Source organism: Hippocampus guttulatus, chromosome 9, assembly GCF_054856545.1.
Source record: "Hippocampus guttulatus isolate MCC_2025c chromosome 9, RoL_Hgut_1.0, whole genome shotgun sequence".
Taxonomy (NCBI): domain Eukaryota; kingdom Metazoa; phylum Chordata; class Actinopteri; order Syngnathiformes; family Syngnathidae; genus Hippocampus; species Hippocampus guttulatus.
The window spans coordinates 18,714,524-18,734,133 of NC_141269.1; the positions used below are offsets into that span (position 1 = coordinate 18,714,524).

General features: G+C 42.8%; 1 protein-coding gene across 2 annotated transcripts in view; it reads left to right on the forward strand.

The window, feature by feature from the left end:
• Positions 1 to 1,749: 1,749 nt before the first annotated feature.
• Positions 1,750 to 19,610, forward strand: part of LOC147200672 (uncharacterized) — a 44,073-nt gene continuing 26,212 nt past the window's right edge. For both annotated transcript variants that reach the window (XR_015101837.1, XM_086120246.1), the window contains exons 1-2: positions 1,750 to 2,061; positions 16,570 to 16,801. Coding sequence is in view for 1 of the 2 variants with exons in the window: in XM_086120246.1 (XP_085976372.1) it covers positions 2,006 to 2,061; positions 16,570 to 16,801 (288 nt within the window). In the remaining variant the exon portion in view is untranslated. The remainder of the gene's footprint in view (positions 2,062 to 16,569; positions 16,802 to 19,610) is intronic.

Below are 19,610 nucleotides of genomic sequence, written 5' to 3' on the forward strand. Positions count from 1 at the left end.
AGTCATCGGCAAAATTCTCGGCCTGTGTGGTTGGCCGAAGCTTAACCTGCTTTTGACTTGACAATCGACCCTCCCATTTGTTTCTATAGCATCAGCAGAATGGACGCTGAAGGACTGCAAAACTCACACACGTGCTCATGCACACATCCAGACTTCCTTATTAAAGATGGTGGATGCGTCCCACCCCCCTGTTGCTTCCAGAGCGATGTTCAGAGAGTTGGGACAGTGAAAGGGGCATCCCGCAGTGCTGTTGGAGCGTCCTTGGCAGCGCCAGACAACTTCACTATCCCTGCCCTAGCAGGGGGCAATAATCACATCAAGCTCCGCTGACAAGAGGCATTGAATTCAGCTCCGGTCTGCTTTAGAGTTTGGTATCCAGCTGCCTCTTCTGAACATGCTGCTGACATGCCCAAAGGTTTGTATTCCTTTTTTTCTTCCACCTTACAGTTTTTTTCCCTTCCTCTTTTTGTGTTGCAACCATATCATAAATGTATATGGAAGCGTTTCGAAATTCCATGTCATCAGGCAAATATCTGCATGGACAGAAACACCTCTCATCACCATTGTTGTCCCGCGCCTTCTGTTTGCCATGGTAGCTTTGATGCAATACACATTTTTCCTTGTCATTCTCTATTAAAGTATAGATTTTCAGGGGGAATCATATACAGTATATTTTGGGAATCAACAAACCATATTTTGTTGACATTTAGTGTGTGGTGCTTTTACATGTATGCTGGCAAACCAATTATAACTATAAATGACCTGAAATGGCATGATGTACTTCTTCTAAAACCCACCAAATGTGATGCTAACCCCACCGGACTGTTGTAAACAGCTTTGAGGCCCGATTGAACTCATCGGCTACCCAGTGAGTCTGGCTTCCAGCAGCTACACTCCATTCATCACCTGCTTTCAATGGCCACCACCAAGCCGCCTCCGGCTTGAAGGCCAGGTAGGGAGCCGAGTGGTGCACAATGTTGAGGGGATTAGCAATCAAAGGAGTGCAGAGGCTAGGGCCTTATGTCTCAGGCGGCCATTCTATTCTAGCTTGTGAGAAGAGCTCCAGGAGCGGCCAAGGTCACCGTCTACTGCTCGGCAGGAGGTAATTGGGAAAGAGTCTGGGAACTGTCCGTCTGCGCTTTGCTAATCATGTGCTAGCAGACTAGCAGCACAGCAGGTGTCTCAGCCAACAAACATTCATTGTTCGTACCACAGTTAGCATGGCTGACAACATGATAATGCCTTTTGCCAGCCTTGCACTTTTCCTCCGTTCCAGTCTGTCAGATTGCTTTATCGATATTTGATGTAAACTGTAGGTCAACGTAGACAACGGATCAGTTGATCTAGTTGCATTGTACCTAAACTGTTTTGAGATATTCCCGTGGAGGATATGGTTGTGAGATGATGGGGAGTTATGACAAAGGCCTTTTGTGGAAAGGAAGTGAAATGGAAATGTCCTAAATTTTCTCGTGTATCGGACACAGCATTTATGTATTTATTTATTTTTAACATTCTTTTTTGATCTTCTATCACCATCCTGAATAGTTTTAAGCTGATTTGGCATCCCGTGGTGCAAGACACTGAGCCATTAAACTGTGATGGGCCAGCTGGTCGTAGACTTGGATTGTAGTTCATATATTCCCTGGAAAGGCACACTGAGAAGATTAGCGTAGCCTTCTACGAACGAGAGGGGGGGAAGCAAGCGGTGAGCGAACAGTGATACAAAACAATTCGTAATCCAGTTGGAGGCAAGAGAGCAAGCATGGCTCGCCAGTCCAGCCTCCCACAAACACACCCCTGTTGGGATATTGGCAAGTTGTCATGACGACAGGGATGTTCTGCTGATGAAGTCTCGCTTAACGTTGTCCAATCAGATCGTGAAACTACCACCGCAGCGTGAACAGCGCAGGACGCACCTATTCCGGTTGCACAATTCCAAGAAAGGGCTGGCGAAATCCGAGACCACCAACGGAAAATTAACAGTCTATGGGATGATGTCAATGGAATGCCATGGTTCGACAAAACGCAATCAGCGGGGGTCGTGGATCCAGGGGCTGCCAGGTAGGGGGTCCCCCTTATTATGCCGTTAAAGCCGTATTTCTTTCGTGTTATTCGTACAAAATGTTAATTCAACATTCGTTATGATTATTGTGGTAAACTAAATCAAACGTGTGTTAATATGACTTAGTGGTTTGCATACCGAGTTGAAGCGATCCAGCTTCTTTGGAGAACTCCACTAAAATGGTTAAACACTCCTGCAGGTGGTTTTTGCAAATCTGCACCGGCAATGATAAACCCGATGAAAAGTGAAATGAAATCTTATGAAGGGGTGGAAGTGTCATGCATATTATGTCAAATCCAAGTCATATGATAGAATGTAATGTCATTTGCTATTCATTCCACTGCGGGATGTGAACCAGGAGCAAGAAAGGCTACTGTTGCTAAAGTGCAAAGTGAGCTAAAAACTCTCCTGGTGTTATTTTGAGTCAGGCCTTTTATCACAAACTGCAGGGAGGATTTTCTATTCATTTTCTCCAAGCTGACCAAAGGAGAAGCCTTAGCTATGTGAAAGATGGAGGGCAGAGTGGGGGCGCATTCTTTATTATTATTTTTTTCTTAGTGCACTGCAGGTAGCCGTTACGGTCATCATCCTTTTAAGCCTGTTATTGCGTTCTATCAAATTTCACATTTTTACTAATAAACACAACATGACAATGATTATTATTATTTTTTTAAAACATTAAATTGATATTATTTTCAAGTAGTTTTTAGCTTTTCGTTTGTACACGTCACGTTTCTGTCTTCCCTCCCTGGCTGAACTCTATTCTCTCTCACTGGTTCTCTGTGGGATACCATTTGACAAACTTGGACATAACACAGAGTGTGTTCAATGGTTCAGACTTTGAAAATCAAATGTATGTATTTCTTCCTGAAAATAATTTGCTTGTTTGGTGGCTGGTTTGGACGTATATACAGTATGTGTCATTTTTGTCTCACAGAATACTGATTTTCAGTGTGAACGTTTTTCATTCGTTTTTCCCAAATGTGTTGTCAATTTTCTATTTTTGCTGGTAAAGATAAATGCAGCAGATGGGATTTGAAGCAGTAGCCATTCAGTCAGATTTCTCGAAATAACAAGAAAAATTCAAAATGGTTTTTCATGCCACATTCATTAAATGTATGAGGAATTGCAGTAAGACCACGTGTCTTACTGTGTCAACATGGCAGCTCACCACCATGTCTTTCTTTCACTTCGCGATCTTAGGCTAGCTCACCATCTTATACTCAACTATATATATTCGTTCTGTTTTGCATGTAATTATCCCATTTCATTGCTCTGTATTGGTAAAATAAATTTGGGCCAAGTTCCCCCAAAACGCTCATCAGCACTGCCTGATTGTTGTGCTACTAAAGTATATGAAGTGTGAGGATCACTTGATTATTAGAAAGTAGGGATTTAAATCTACACTAATTCATTCAGTAAAACACTTTGATTGCAACAGTACTGAGAGCAAAAAGGTTTTCACAACTTTGTCACTTGAAGCATCACAACATGGTACATTGTCATGGTGACCACTTGAGGTTAACCACTTTGAAAAAACTACTCATGCTTCATACACTTTCTCCATGCACAATATTAGTCAAAGCAAATGGCTGTACCACACTGCATTATGCTTCTACTCAGTTTTCTACTTTGATTGCTCAGGTTTCGATCTCGAGTCTATTGTAAAGTTTTCTTCGTCTTGCCCTGAAAATATATTCTTGTAGGTATTTCATTTTGTGTCTGGATATGGTTAAACACCTACAGCCCAGTTTGTTTTACTCATATAAGTGTTCCGTGCCTTGGTCGACCCCCGTAGTCCCAGCACGGCCGGTAGAAGTGGGAATAAACGTGCCATGATTGTTCATGCACAAGAACCTGAATGAGGGGCACAACCTGGACCTGTTGTATAATTATCGCACAACCTCCAGTTATTGTGGTAACCGTCATTTTGCACGAAAGCTATCCAACAGACAATAGATAACCACGTCAACTCAAAATAATCCCTGGAGTCGGGAAATGTGCATTCTTGTATTATGAAGTAAGGACGAGTTTGTGAGTAACCATGTTGACGGATGGTACGAAAACTGACCCAGTATAAGTGCACAGTTATTCACGGATACGTGCGAATTTGAGGTGGAAAGTGATCATTCTATTTTGGCCTAGTAATTGTTTGAAATGACGCACTTCAAGCAGGGCATTAGCACGACCATCGCCGCGATGCTCATTTGAGCAGCACGATGGCATATCTTTGTGAATTTGCTTGTTCACCATTAAGGACAGCAAATGCCGTTTCTTGAATTTTGTGTATTTGAATGGAACCCAAACTTTTACAGTGAGATTCAAGGCGACTCGAGAGGATATGCCATTTTCAAAGTCATTCCTCTAAAAGGAAAGAACCACTTAGAAGAAACTATCTTCATAATTGTCATGACCACCAACATGAGTATACATTCAAACCCTGGCAGGAAATGTATAACGTGATGATCGGGCTTGGGGTTGGCACAATTAATTGCCTGTCACTTGTCAGAGAAGTGCGTATAAAAACAAACACTGTTGTTTGAGAGACTGTCAGCCAAGGACAATGAATGTATCCAATTTCCTCCCCAACTTCCATCTGATTTAATAAAGAGAGACGTGGAGCCCAGACAGAACTGTGAGAAAGTACTCGGCTGCAGTGCGGTCAGGTTGTAAACACAGACATGAAATAAAAGAGCCGCATTACAAACAGGTTTGATCTCCTCGGGGCTGTCCAGGCTGACTGACAGGGGAGGGGGTGGGGGTGGGTGGGGGAAGCAACGGTTTGGACTCCTTTTATTCCCATTTCTCACATCAACTACCTCTCTTTTGCCAGCAGCATTGTCATTTGAGCCGTCCGGATCCAAGTGAAGGTCCTACATTGACAGAAGCAGCACCATAAAAGAGGGAGACAAACTGGCAGACAAACGCAGCCAGAGGCTGAAGACTTGAGAAACAGCTGAGACCCACCAATTTGTTAACGGCAGCATTTGCGATGGAGTCATAACATTTCCCCCTCCATCTCAGCCTTGTCTTTCCTTCGTTATGTCTTTGTTCATAACAAAGAGGCACAAAGAGATAAGCAACACACATTCCCCCCCCGTTTAGATGTTTGATGGAAACAGCAGACTCTCATTCGGATGCCAAACTAATCAAATTAAATTCCTTGATAAAATTTCATTTTCAAATGATTCAAAAGCTGTTGTCATGCCAGTAAGATTGAGTTCTTTAAGAAACTCTAATTATTATCCGCTGTGTTCTTATGCTGCTCGTCTTGGAACAACCATGGGCAGATCATGAGATAATGAGCGTGTGTCTTTCTTCCGATGATGAGGCCCAGAGTGATGATGACACGGTCCAAAGATGAAGAGGCATCCTCCCCGGCTAATTTAGACAGGAGAATTAAAGGTCTAACATAGCTCCAAAGTGAATTGTGTCCTTGAAGTAAATGTGAGACATCAAATATCATTTGTAGCTGAAAGGCAGTTTCCTCAATGAAAGATAATTATGCATCTGCAGTCGAGGAATTCGCTTGAGCCTTCAAGAATCTAAATATATTATAAAGTAATGGAGAAAGACATTAACTTTAAGTCCAACTTCATTTCCATCTGAGATTGTTATTTTTCTTACTTCTTACACACAGAAATTTACCACCCACTGCCTAAGAAAGTTAGAGGTACGCGTGCCATTGGGATTTCAACAAAGTGTGCCATGATATTCATGTGAGCAGCAGTATATGGTCTGCTGACGTGGAAAAACCTTCCACATTCCACACATCTTGATTTTTGCACTGGTGCAAACCAGGTTTTGTGTCTTTGTAAATTTGGACGACTTGACATGACGCTCCTGACTAGAAATAACAGTTTTTTAGCCACCTCCTACGTCTGGTACACCACAGTGCCAGCGTGAAGTGTTTTGGAGCTATGAACAAAGTACAAGTAGGCTTTTTCGACTTCCGAATGCTAGTACTGGCAAAGTTTCTACACGACACAATCTAGGGCAGTGTCCATATCATGAATTACTTAACATCATGTTTGTTCAGGCTGTTTTCATCACCTCTGACTTCAGGAAGATCATGTACTGTAACTGTAGAAGGCGTCCACGTTACATAATGAACAAAAATATCCCTCAAAAGGTACCATGAAATCCGAATCGGGCAATGTAAATGTCCGATTTTTTTTTTCCAGGGAAGAGTTTAAATAAATCATTTCAAAGAATAACTGAGTTAGTTTTTGTCCAAGAATTGAGTGGGGTGTTCCTTTTAGTAAAGAATGCACAACAGTGTGTAACAAACCTTCTGAATTACTGTTCATTGAATGCATTAAGATAAGAAGGTAAGAAAAATGTTATTTGTCTCACAATGGAGAAATTCGCCATTTACAGCAGCAACATTTTGAAAGAAAGCATTTGCATGCACACAAATAAATTTAAAATGAACTGTACACAGTACAGAATGAAATCTAAAATAGAAGATGTAAGCATATATGCAACTGCATGCAGTATATGTTGCATATGGTGGCTGTGCTATTTGAAATGGGTGAATGGGGGTGAGTCCAGGTTTTCAGGTGTGTCTATTCAATTGCCTGACAGCAGTCGGCAGGGATGATTTTGATTATTTTCATCTTTATTCCATCCATCCATCCATTTTCCGATCTGCTTATCCTCACAAGGGTCGCGGGGAATGCTGGAGCTTATTCCAGCCGTCTTCAGGCAGGAGGTGGGGGACACCCTGAACTGGTTGCCATCCAATCGCAGTATTATCATCTTCATTGTATTTTTAAAATCCCCCCCCCCCCCCTGTTCAAGGAACAGCTGAGAAGGGGTGTCGGAGGGGCATGTCACACGTGGAAGGTGATCTGAGGTGCCCACTTCACAGCCACCTGCGATCGTACCGAGACATCATCCGCCAGAGGAGGTCAGCTTGCAATCCCTAATCAAAATACTTGGCGTGTTTCAAACTCCTGCATGGACTTCACCAAATCAGTTTCCACTTCAACCATGTCAAAGACTGGGCACCTCTCGCGCGTCGATATTAAAGGAAATGAGAGGAGCCCATTCCAATGGCTTCCAACTAAGTCTGCTGTTTCAACGACTACAATGGCGCAAACCGCCCCCTTCCAGCTGCAACAAGCTGAGTGCGTCTGCAAAAATGCCAACACTTAATATACATGCCGGACTTGCTCTAGACCAGTGGTTCTCAATTATTTTCTGTCATGCCCCCCCCAAGGAAGAGGAAAACATCTCGCGCCCCCCCCCCCTCTCCCCGCACGGCTATAAATAGTATCATTTGTCTATAAAATTGTCCACACACCTTTGCATAACACTGTATCCTTATTAACGTATAAGAGAATAAAAAAAGAAAGGAACATGGACCAACTTACAACAAAGAATAGCTTTAGTAACTGGAACAGAAAAGATTTAAAGTGCATCTGAAATTCAAAAGTAACATTGAATCCTTAATATCATCCTTCCATTGTCCGAACCGCTTAATCCTCACTAGGGTTGCGGGGGGAGCTGGAGCCTATCCCAGCCGTCTTCAGGCAGTAGGCGGGGGACACCCTGAACCGGTTGCCAGCCAATTGAAGGGCACACAGAGACGAACAACCATGCGCGCACACACTCACACCTAGGGACAATTCAGTGTGTTCAATCAGCCTGCTATGCATGTTTTTGGAACGTGGGAGGAAACCGGAGCACCCGGAGAAAACCCACGCAGGCCCGGGAAGAACATGCAAACTCCACACAGGGAGGCCAGAGCTGGAATCGAACCCGATACCTCTGCACTGTGAAGTCGATGTGCTAACCACTGGAATACCGGGCCGCCCCAATCCTTAATATAACAATAAATATTTTTTGACTGACCATGTCAAACTATACGATACTGAAAAATAAAAAGACATAAACTCAATAACTAATAATGAATTCAAACTAATCACCAACATTATCTCAGAGCACAATATTAAAAAAAACTTTACCCAGCAAAACAAAAATATATAAAAGAATTTGTGCTTTTTTTTAAATCAAAGATGATGTCTGGATTAATGGCGACAATGAGCACATTTTGCAATGCACAGCTTTTCGAAGCGAGGTTTGAAGCAGGACACAGCAACTCTTGGCTCCTGCTCAATGTGTAGCCGGGACCTGTATTATCATACTGAAGTAGCAGTCACAAAGCGGCAGGATTGTTGGCAATACTCGGCACGTTTTCGCTGAAAAAAACTCAAGCAGCTTATCAGCGTGATTGGGGTGTAATGTCTTGTGATGCAAGAATGACGCCTTAATTTATTTGGCTTCATTCTGTCCGCTACCAAAATTTTTAGACAAAGTAAGCATATCGATCTTCCCTCGTCTGCCACCGCAGGCACATTGAAGCCAAGCTCTACATACGCCTCGCCCTATTTCCTCCCTGCGCAAACTCTGCCAATGAGAGCGCTACTGCCCCCTAACGTAGTGGAGGTGCAACTACAAGTTATTTTAGGACAGTAAAAAAATAAAAAAGCATGTTCCCAGAGGTCAAACGCGTCCCCCCGACGGAGCCTCGCGCCCCCCTGGAGGGGGCGCGGCCCACTATTTGAGAAACACTGCTCGAGACACAAATGCAGAGCCCGTAGTTTCATGACATTATTACAAAAATCGATAACAATTTGTGCACTTAATAGTTTGAAAGGGGACTTGTGAATTGACCTGGAATATTTATGTTTTAACAAAGTCATACTGTGCTTGTTACACGTGTTAAACCACGACTCAATGTGAGGTAAATGCCACAGCTGCCCTCAATCAACAGCAATGGAATTTTCCGGATTGGCTAATAGTGAACATCATTCAGTGGCTGAAAGTTATGCTTGCTATAGTTAGACTCTCTGAGTAGGTGTGTAAGCTGGTACAAAAATTTTGAATTCATCTTCTAACTGCCCCCCTCCTGTTCAAAATTGTAAGCTTCAAAATGTCCCCACTGTGGGCCTGAGAAACATTGTCTTGTATGTTAACTTCTAGATTTACCCATAATTGGGGAGTCCAGCTCATGATGCTGGGTGATTTTTATGGTATGGATGTGCCAATGTGTGCTTGGGCTTCAAAGCATGTTTTGTAGCATTCCATCAATGGGTTTGTGTGCACATGAAGCGTCACGAGCAGTATGTCAGGTGGTCTAATACATTTGTTTAGTGCAGTAGAACAGTATATTTTTGAATAACCTTCTATTAATATGTACAAGCTGAGAACTGTCACGTTGCGAGGTGGTGGTGGACCCCAAAAAGCAGGCAGGAGGAAGGAGCAGGGTGAACTTGAAGAAGTGTATTGATAAAACTAAATCCAAAAACAAACAGTCCAAAGTAGCAAACAAAAATAACAAGTGAAGCTAAAAAAGAACCGTGACCAAAACAAACCTGACAGCAGTAAAGGAACAGCAAACAAACAAACATGACAGTAGCAAGAGCAAACAATGACCCGACACTGAGTGTTCGGGCTGGGGGTCCTTCTAAAGCCCTAATTACCTATGACCAACAGGTGTGCAGCTGCCGGGGGAGCCCTACAGTGCCACCTGTTGGTCCCTAAACCGAATCATGACAAGAACGAACCAAAATTGTTAAAACAGCAAGTTTCCACAAAAGCTCATCATCACGTCAAAATTAGCCTCATTCAAAGTTTAATGGGCAATTTAGTACTTTGTATTTAGCTTTGACTGTCATAAATATGTTATCTATATATATATATGTATATATAGATATCCATCCATCCATTTTCCGAACCGCTTGATCCTCACTAGGGTCGCGGGGGGTGCTGGAGCCTATCTCAGCCGTCTCCGGGCAGTAGGCGGGGGACACCCTGAATCAGTTGCCAGCCAATTGCAGGGCACACAGAGACGAACAACCATCCATGCCCACACTAGGGACAATTTAGAGCGTCCAATCAGCCTGCCATGCATGTTTTTTTGGAATGTGGGAGGGAACCGGAGCACCCGGAGAAAACCCACGCAGGCCCGGGGAGAACATGCAAACTCCACACAGGGAGGCCGGAGCTGGAATCGAACCCGGTACCTCTGCACTGTGAAGCCGACGTGCTAACCACTGGACTACCGGGCCGCCCATATATAGATATATGTAATCGAAATGTTATAAATGTTACAAATATTAAGTGGTGAGACAAACTTCCCCTCCCCCTTTTTTTAACCCTGAATTATATCCATTTAAAAATTCAGCCTTTCATCAGTCATTGATATTGAATGAGAGTGTTGCTCCCAGAGTTGTATGATTGGGTTGGCCATGCATTTACAGACCTTGTTTTATACACTGGAGTAAAGGCACATTGGAATAAGCCTAGGATTGCCCAAAATTAAGAAAAAATACAGTTGGATGTAGATCAAATTATAATATACTATTAATCAACTGCTGAAGAGGTACAGTATATATATTTTTTCAACATGAATGTTCCAGTGTTCCACTATATTAACTCTCTCACACACACACACACACACACACACACACACACACACACACACACACACACACACACACACACACACACACACGCACACACACTAATTGGAATAGGAACATGTGTCAGAAACAGGACCAGTGGTTTGGTTAAAAGATGAGGAACGCTCTGCTATTCACATGACTGCCCATTGGTTTTAATTATTGCTTGCTCTTTCAACTTACAATCAAATATACTTCAAAACGCTTTGTGATTGCCCATTGTTTCTGTGGGCCATTGAGCACGGGGAAAGGGCCCACATATGTGTGTAGGGTATCTGTGAAACTGTTCTATATTTTTCCTTGACTATATCTGACACTGGTTCCTTCATCTATTAGCATGCGCGCACACATGTACACGCGCACACGCACACGCACACGCACGCACACTTTTGGAAGTGATGAGCATTACTCTGTCCACAGAATTTGTGTGCTCACGTCAGCGCTCGCTTTTTCATGCAATTGCAGGATTGGTCTGCTTTATTTTCCCGACACAGCTGCACAGGCACTGTATTGATGTGTAACCCAATCCGGCACTTTAAAGGGCGAGAGGCCTGGACAGACGTGGTCTTGCTAGTATACCAGATGGGGCTTTATGATGAAAAGAGCATAATCCCTATCCAGGCATCACTTCCATCACTTGTGCCCTACAAAGCCATTCACGGTTTTATTTATTGGAATAAATAATCCCTTTTTGCACACTCCCAAGCAGAGCCCAATTTCGATGTTTCTCTCCTCATCCGCTTACTTTCAGTTTCTATCTTTATCTACCCCCTTCTGACATTCTTCTGTTTCTTCATGCCTTTCTATCGCCTTCATCTCTTTGCCCCTCACCCTCTTCACCAAACCCCCTTTGCACTTGAAGACTTGCAAATGTGGTATTAGCTAAAATTCAGAGAGCCAGGCAAGTGATCTCTTTTTATCCACGAGGGCCTTTCTGATTGAGCTACAGCATGTGCATTGGAAATGAGTGCTGCACTGGGGCTGGCAAACCTCATGCCTGTGATTGGTATTCAATATACATGTCACTGCAGGACATGCTTGTTTGGGGCTACGAGTTTACTATGTCTCTATTTCGTGCCCTCTCGTGAGCTTGCCCCAAATTCCAGGCTTAGAAAATGGCTTTCGCTGCTAGTATCACACACAGAGACAACAGTAAATTGGACTCTCTGGAAAATACTGTTTGGCCGGGGTTGGACTTAAAGTGTGTCAACATTATGCTGCGGGTGTAGTCGGGCATTTGAAAATTTTGATGATGATTGATTTCATGAAAGGTAACATTATTACAAAAAGACAGAATGCTGTTTGCTTCTCGGATTTGTTTTCCATTACCCCTTTGTATTCAGTTGAACTCTATTACATAAAATAAGAGTATACACAGAAAATATCACTTTTTTAATGTTTTGCTCATTATCTTTTCATAGTAATCTGAGCCCGCTGTCTAAAATCCCCTGCAACTTTTAGTCTAGTTGCTGCTTCAGTTTTTTTTTCATTCATGAAATAAACACGCATGTTCTCCCTCAACCTATCGATGTAGTTGCCTGTTCTCTTCATTCTCTGAGTTTCACTGGCGTCACCAGGGAAGCAGATGATTTCGCAATGTCTAACTACTTATGTCACACTTGCAGAATAACCCAGCGATTGAATTTGAATTTACATTAGGCAGATGTGGCACACACTACGAAAACGACATTGCTTAAGTTGGACTCAGACACTGATGTATGAATGAGCATGTGTGGTTTTACGTGTACTTTATCTAGATGAGGAATTCTATCCCAATGGACGAGCATCTAATTTATCACCCCAAATACAAGGGTTTCAAGCATTTGATGAGCAATCATGCAAATTTTTTTTTTAGATGAGGGAGACATGACAATCGCTCACAGCGATTGAGTGGTTACCACATTCGGCTTACAGTTTGTTGCATGTTCTCCCTACTCTTGTGTCGGTTGTCCCCTCATGCATGCAGTTCATATGTTAGGGTCAGTGAAGACTCCAAATTTGTCTTCGTTGTAAATATGAGTATGAATGGTTGTTTGACCCCCGAGGTCAGTTGAGATCAGCTTCAGCTCATCTTCAATGCTAGCAAGTATAAGCGGCATCCTAAATGGATAGAACGATGCCCTACTGAGATCTTGGTTTTGTGGTCCAGACAAATTCTCTGAAATCAGGGGATCAATCCATACTAAAGATCTGGTCATCTCAGAGAATTGAACACGTGGGCAGTGGCGAGCCAATATTACATAAGAGGACACAAATGCCCCTCTTCTAGTCAAAACCTCAGGTCTTTTCTGTCGGTTCCTTTTTCAAGGTTTGCCTTTGCTCACTGTGGTGTGGAAAGTGAAGTGTCAACACAAACCCGGTCAATCAAAAGCAAAATCCTGAAGGTATTGAGAGCAGTGAAAGGTACTTTACATGCTAACAAATATGAGAGGCTTGAGTGACTGTTAAAAGAATATTCCAGGATGATACAGCAGGAAAACAGAAAGCAGTTTTTCTAGGAAACTTTGAACAGTAAAATGTCACTTGAACAGGGTGACGGATTATTATGAGGCCAGTTTAACCAAGTTCTGATGCACGGTGCTGTGGTAACTGCCTTTCAAGACCTTGTAAATGAAGATGAGCCTGATATTAAGTGCAATGTTGGGTGGAGTAGCTGTTGCTCGCAAGGAATCTAAGTTTAGAGTGAAGAACAGAATCCAGTGGTTTTATTGTCGTGACAGACACATGTCTGTACTGTAGATACTGGCGCTGTAGTCCAAAACTGATAGAAAGACGACTTTGACCAGATGTTTCCCACATGGTAGGGGAAATGTGGTTTTGATCTGCTATAAATCTTTTTTTTTCCACTTCAGTTGACACAAGAGTGTATTTACACAAGTTTTGAAGACATCTTTTGGGGGTCCAACCCAAGGCGTAGATATTTGTGTCCAGTAAAACCTTCAATATTCTTTCAAAACACATGCAAGAGCAGTTTCGTACATTGACCGAGTCAGTCCTATTTGTTAGTAAAAAAAATGCGCCAACTCGAGTCGGCGAGCCGAGTAGGTGCGGTGCAGTGAAAACGGGCCATTCAGTGATCATATCATCTGGTTACATGAACTGATTGTTGGCGGACACACACAGACACACACACACACATTTGCACATATCATTCTGAATGCTGCAGATGCTGTAACAGTAAAAGTAAAAACAGCAAAATGAGGTGGAGGCGACAAAGAGCTTTGAGGAAGTCAACATGTATCTCCAAGGACACATACCACCCAGCAGATCAAAGGACCCGGAGGACGTTTTTGATGGGGAAACCACAGCGGTTTTCAAAGCATTGTCGGCCCGCATCTCACCATGCCACCAAGGCTCGTGATAGAAATTCTAATACAGCCGCCTGTCAGTTAATTGACGCTCGATGCTGTCCCTTGGGGGACGCCGGGCTACTCTTTGGAGAGTGTCTTTGCTCTGCTGCATGCTCATTATTAATTTTTTTGTCCAATCAGCTCCTTACTAACATCATTTAATCGCTGAACTGTATTGTGTGTCTTGTCACTGGTATCTAATCTTCGGTGAAGAAAAACTCCAGTTTTACACATATTCATTTTTATCTCATCAACCTACTTGTATGACGATGTTGACTGAGGAGATGTGTGTTTATATTTACTCGGTTTTATTTGATCATTGAGGGACACTTTTTCATTGTCTATGTGGCTGAGGACACGAGGAGGACACGGAGTGAAAGTGACAGGCAATTGTTTCATAGTTTTGCTGCAGCTACAAGGAAAACACGCTGAATGTAAAACCAGCTGTCCTGTCATTCCAAAGAAATGCCCACAACTACAAGAAAATACTTGACAAGAAGTCAGATCACTCCGTGCGAGATGACTGGCAGCTGATCTGACCTTGACTATTGACTTAGTGTTTACACTATAGCGTTATATATATATATATATATATATGTCATGATGAAGAAAGACATATATTAAAAATTCTGTTTTTTTGTGGATTTTGGATAGAAGAAAGGTGCACATTTCTTTCCATCCAAAACCGTTGTACTTTTTCGAACACTAATTGTTTCAGATGAGGTAATTGCAACCACCTGGGAAGGGCCAATTGTTGCTTGGACCTGATTGGCCTGAAGCTCAAGTGAACTCCCTTTAAAAGATGAATGAGGAAGTCACTGGGGGCCAGACAACTTGGAGAGCAGTGCTACACGTGGGCTGCTCAAAACTGGTCAACTGTCACTCCTGACAATTAAGAAAACTGGAAAATCTCCTTCCTGAATCCTGGCTGAATTGCCTTTTTATTCTTTTTCACCTGGCCTGCTGTTTCGCCGCACAACAACAATATATATATATATATATATATATATGGTATATAAAATACACACACACACACACGATAGACAATTGAGTTATTTCTACATATGACTTTTGTGTCATATTTTCTGACACTATCCAAGTACTTCATAATAGAGCCATAATGCATCAATTTCCTCTTGTACAATTTCTGCTCTGTATAAGAAACATTGCTATTACATGTTTGTAGAAGGTATGCAGATTTGTTTCTTTTTACAAAGCAGCCTTTTTTATTTCCCATTTTGTATTGGATCTCATTAAATCGTGCAGGTGAACACCTCTTGGCTTCTCAGTGTACAACCCTATTCTTACTTCTTTCTCTGATCATGCGAGGGACCTGACGAGACCTCATTTGGGGGCAGCACAGTGGTCGAGTGACATGAAGTGTTGCCTCACAGCAAAAAGGTGTCAGGGGATCAAGGTCTTAGAGATAATAGAACATTTCTGTGTTGAGTCAGCATGCTGTAACGGTGCTGTATCATAGGTTAATTGGAAACTCTAAATTGAAGTTGCTAATGTCAGTCAACTCTGATGTGCAGTATGTTTCAGACACGTAATTGACAGGGATTTTACGTAGCCGCTAGCCAGCATTCCAAGTTAATTTTGACAAGAAATTTAAAGTTTGTTTTAGTCCAATTTTAGTTGACGAAAACAGAGCAATTTTAGTCAACTCAATTTATAATGAATATAATCAATGCTTTCCTTCAGGATGCACGGAAACTTTGATACAGAAAAGTATAAGACTTGTTATTACTATTATATTGAGAAAATGCTTTGACGCCATTTAAACTCTTGGTCAAATCTTCACCAATTTTCAGGATTCCTCTTGTTTTTTTGCTCTGTATCTTTGATTATGTGCAGACTGTATTTACATTCAATATATACTCTAAACAGTTACGTGGTCCTGCCAGAGAGAAGTCTATGACGTTTTTACAAAAGAGCTTTTTTGCTATTTATATTCCTAAAATGTAATGTGGTTTACTTATGCAGCTGGATGGCACAAATCAAAGCATTCATTGCCGGGGATCAAGTGCAGGCAGAAAAAGGGAGCGAGAAAGAGGGATTGAGGGGTGGAGGAGAAAATGTTCAAAGCGTTCAAGGTCACGTTAAGGGTCAATCCCTGTGCCTACTCACTGCCTGCATGAATTCATAACTGCCAATTGACTTTCCAAGGGCTTTCATAGGGAGGTCATTAAATATGCAGTTTAATAATAACAGTCATTATGCTACTTTTTTGTTTCCACCATGCATTTTGGACAGAAGCATCTAAGCTTTGGTGTGTAATTATTGGGCTGGTACCTGCTTCCCTTTAGCTCAGTGTTTTCCTCTGAAATACAAAATGATAGCCAACTATTTCCTCCAACCACTCATATAAAAGAACTCCCACCACTGGTTTTTGCTCTGATTGGATCAAAGCTTTGACCCGTGTTGCCGGGTGACCTTTACTGATCCCATTGGAGGGTGCAGAGGGGTGGAGCTTTGCCTTGGACACCTGGGAATTGCTTCAATGGAGGCCTCCTCAGGGGCTCGAACCTTGGCTTTTTGATGCCGCCACATGGGATATCTGACAACTCTTCTCATCCTGTGAATTCAAAAATGCATTTGCTTGTTTCGGCCCATGACTGTCACTTGCATTAAATATTATCCATGCTTATCTTGAAGAGTTATGCGGTCTTGCTGATTGTTTCAGGGTACAGAACAAGGTGGTGGCAGCCGACCGTGGGAGCCAGCTGGCGACAAGGTGGTTCAGCTGGCAGCGCTCAAAGCTCCCAAGAGGAAAAGAAATGTTTGAAGAGAACTACTTCAGGACGCTGGAGGATGACAAAGGACAGCTGGGAAAGAGGAGGCTGGACCGGCCTATGGACTGCAGTCATGACAAACATCAAATGATGGTGACAGTCCCTCAAGTTCCGATTTGTTCAGTAAGTTAATGAGACACATGGCTTGCTTTGCATTTACACTACAGCTGTACTCATTACCTTCGCACAACAACAATACAATACAATACAATACATGCAGATTTATATAGCGCTTTCACAACAGCGGCAGCTGTAACAAAGCGCTTCACAAAACAGTTAACATAAAGTAAAATAATAAACACAACACTTATATAACATAAAACACGGACAGTCGTGCAGTCCTAAGCACTTCTCCCTCACACGCTTTGTTGTTTGAAGCAGTTTGAGATGAAAGAGGAGAGAATCAAAGTGTCCTTTCACCAGTGGATCAGAGACGTCATGCTCAAAATGCGCACACGTCGGCTGCAAGCTAAGTTTCAAAGTCAACAAGAAGCTGTAGCATCCATTGACGAAAAAAGAGATTGGTTCACTTCTCCCGCCCCGTGGAAATCCATTTCAATTCCAAGCGGCGACTCACGGTTCCAAATACGCATCCTCTCTCCTCATCCTCAACTTCAGCAGCCATCCATCCAGCCGCTGTGCAACAGCGCCGACATCGCCACTGAACAAAACGGGGTTGTGAAAAATGCTGCCCATTACAGGCGCAAAAAACACAAGCGCCCCAGGTCTGTCCGGCACCGACGGTCAATGGCGGCGACATTCCTCCAAATCAACATCTGTGCCGGTACAGGCGTGCTGCCGAGAAGGCGCAACCACCAAGCACAGATACTTCTCCTTTGACCAATGTCGTGGCCAAAAAGCGCTGAAAACAGTCCATATCAGGTCCACACCATGAAACAACAAACAACGTGTGACAAAACAAAAGACAAAAATACCAAAAAAGAACAAAAAAGCAAGGCTCTTGAAGAGCACTTGCTGAAGGCTGCCTGCCTACTCGGGCGCCATAGAGCTGTTAGTTAAACGGTTACTTATTTTCCTTAAGCAGTTAGTTCAACTCGGTAGGTAGATAGGTTGGTTGGTTGGTCGATACAGGCATAAACCTATTTCTAGTCTTTGTAGAGGGATAGCACAAAAGAAGAATCCAATTTTGGTCACCATTGTTGGAATTTGGGGCGGGAATTTACACCCATCCATCCATCCATCCATTTTCCGATCCGCTTACCCTCACAAGGGTCGCGGGGGATGCTGGAGCCTATCCCAGCTGCCTTCGGGCAGTAGGCGGGGGACACCCTGAACCGGTTGCCAGCCAATCGCAGGGCACACAGAGACAAACAACCATCCACGCTCACACTCACACCTAGGGACAATTTAGAGTGTCAGTTAGCTTGCAATACATGTTTTTGGAATGTGGGAGGAAACCAGAGTACCCGGAGAAAACACACGCAGGCCCGGGGAGAACATGCAAATTCCACACAGGTATTAAACCCGGTACCTCTGCACTGTGAGGTCAACGTGCTAACCACTGGACCACCGGGCCGCCAGGAATTTACATGTGTTTTTTTTTTCTCTATTGTATTTCATCCTCTGTGACTTGACAACTGACTAAACTTGCTTAAAATGTGTGGTTGAGTTTTCACGTGTTTGTTTGTGTTGCTCACATTAATTATGTACGAAGGAATGCATCTTTTCCCACATTTCAAGATTAATAAGGCCAAATATCTGTTGGAGACTCTGCCCCTATTTATTCCCTGACCTTGATGATTAAGAATTTATTCGGCTCTTGTTTGTTCTTTTTGCGATTAACAGCAACGACAACAAATAGCTTGGTGCTGTCTCAAGCAAAAGTATATGTTTGATAGATACCTCAATGGTCACTAGCTTAGGCTGTGTTGACACAACATAGAGGAGAAAACAGGAAGTCACAATTCACTTGGATATAGTACTCATAAATGGACAAACTGGGTTTTCATCAGATAGCTGCAATACCAGTTATATTTCCCACCCCTCATAGTGACACATTATAATCGTAGAAGATACAGTACATTAAGTGACTTGGAATCTTTAGTTTCTCCCAGCATGCTTTGCTTTTATATCCGCTGATCATCATCTAGCTTCTACGCAAAATCCAACTGTCTTTCTTCTTCTATCTCAATTCCAACCCTTTCGAACTACCACTAAGCTGTTTGGAGATACAGTGCAAACCTCATTCTAAAATGCACACAGAAATGCTCAGTGCTCCAACGTCAGCATTTCGGGCTACTACAAGTTCTACTCAATGTGCGCGCGCACACACACACACACACACACACACACACACAGTGCCAAGGAGAAATGAGAATGTGAGGTGAAATCTGCTAAATCAGCCAAAGCCAGGAATGTATTTTCATTAGACAAGTTTGTTTGAGGGGATTGGTTGCTGAAGGAGAAAGAGAGGTTACTCCAAGGTATCAGAAACGGTGATGGCAGTGCTGGTGCGGTAATTTGATTTGTGGACAGAACAGAAGTTTATCAGCTGAGGATGGTGACAGGGCTACAGGGACATCTTGATGGATATTGGATGTGCATGTGTGCGTGTGTGTGCGTGCGCCCGTATGTGTCACACCTCCACTTAAACCACAGTGTTTTGTCACCTTTGAACTGATGACATTGAAGAGTCAATTGCCTCTAAAATTGTCTAGTTAAGAATTTAACTCAATGTTAAACTCAATGAATTTAACTTCATTAATACTGGTGCACGTGCCCCACTAAATGAGATCTGGGGATGACCCTATTGTCATATTCTGTCTTGTGCAAGCTATCTGATGAAAGCAACCTTCTGAAAATCGGATCAGGATAATGAAAGTGATAAATGTTTTGCGCCATCTCTCGCAACTTTAACCCCCCCGCGCACTGGCTGAGATGGATCAAAACGGCTTTTACCTGGAAAATAGGG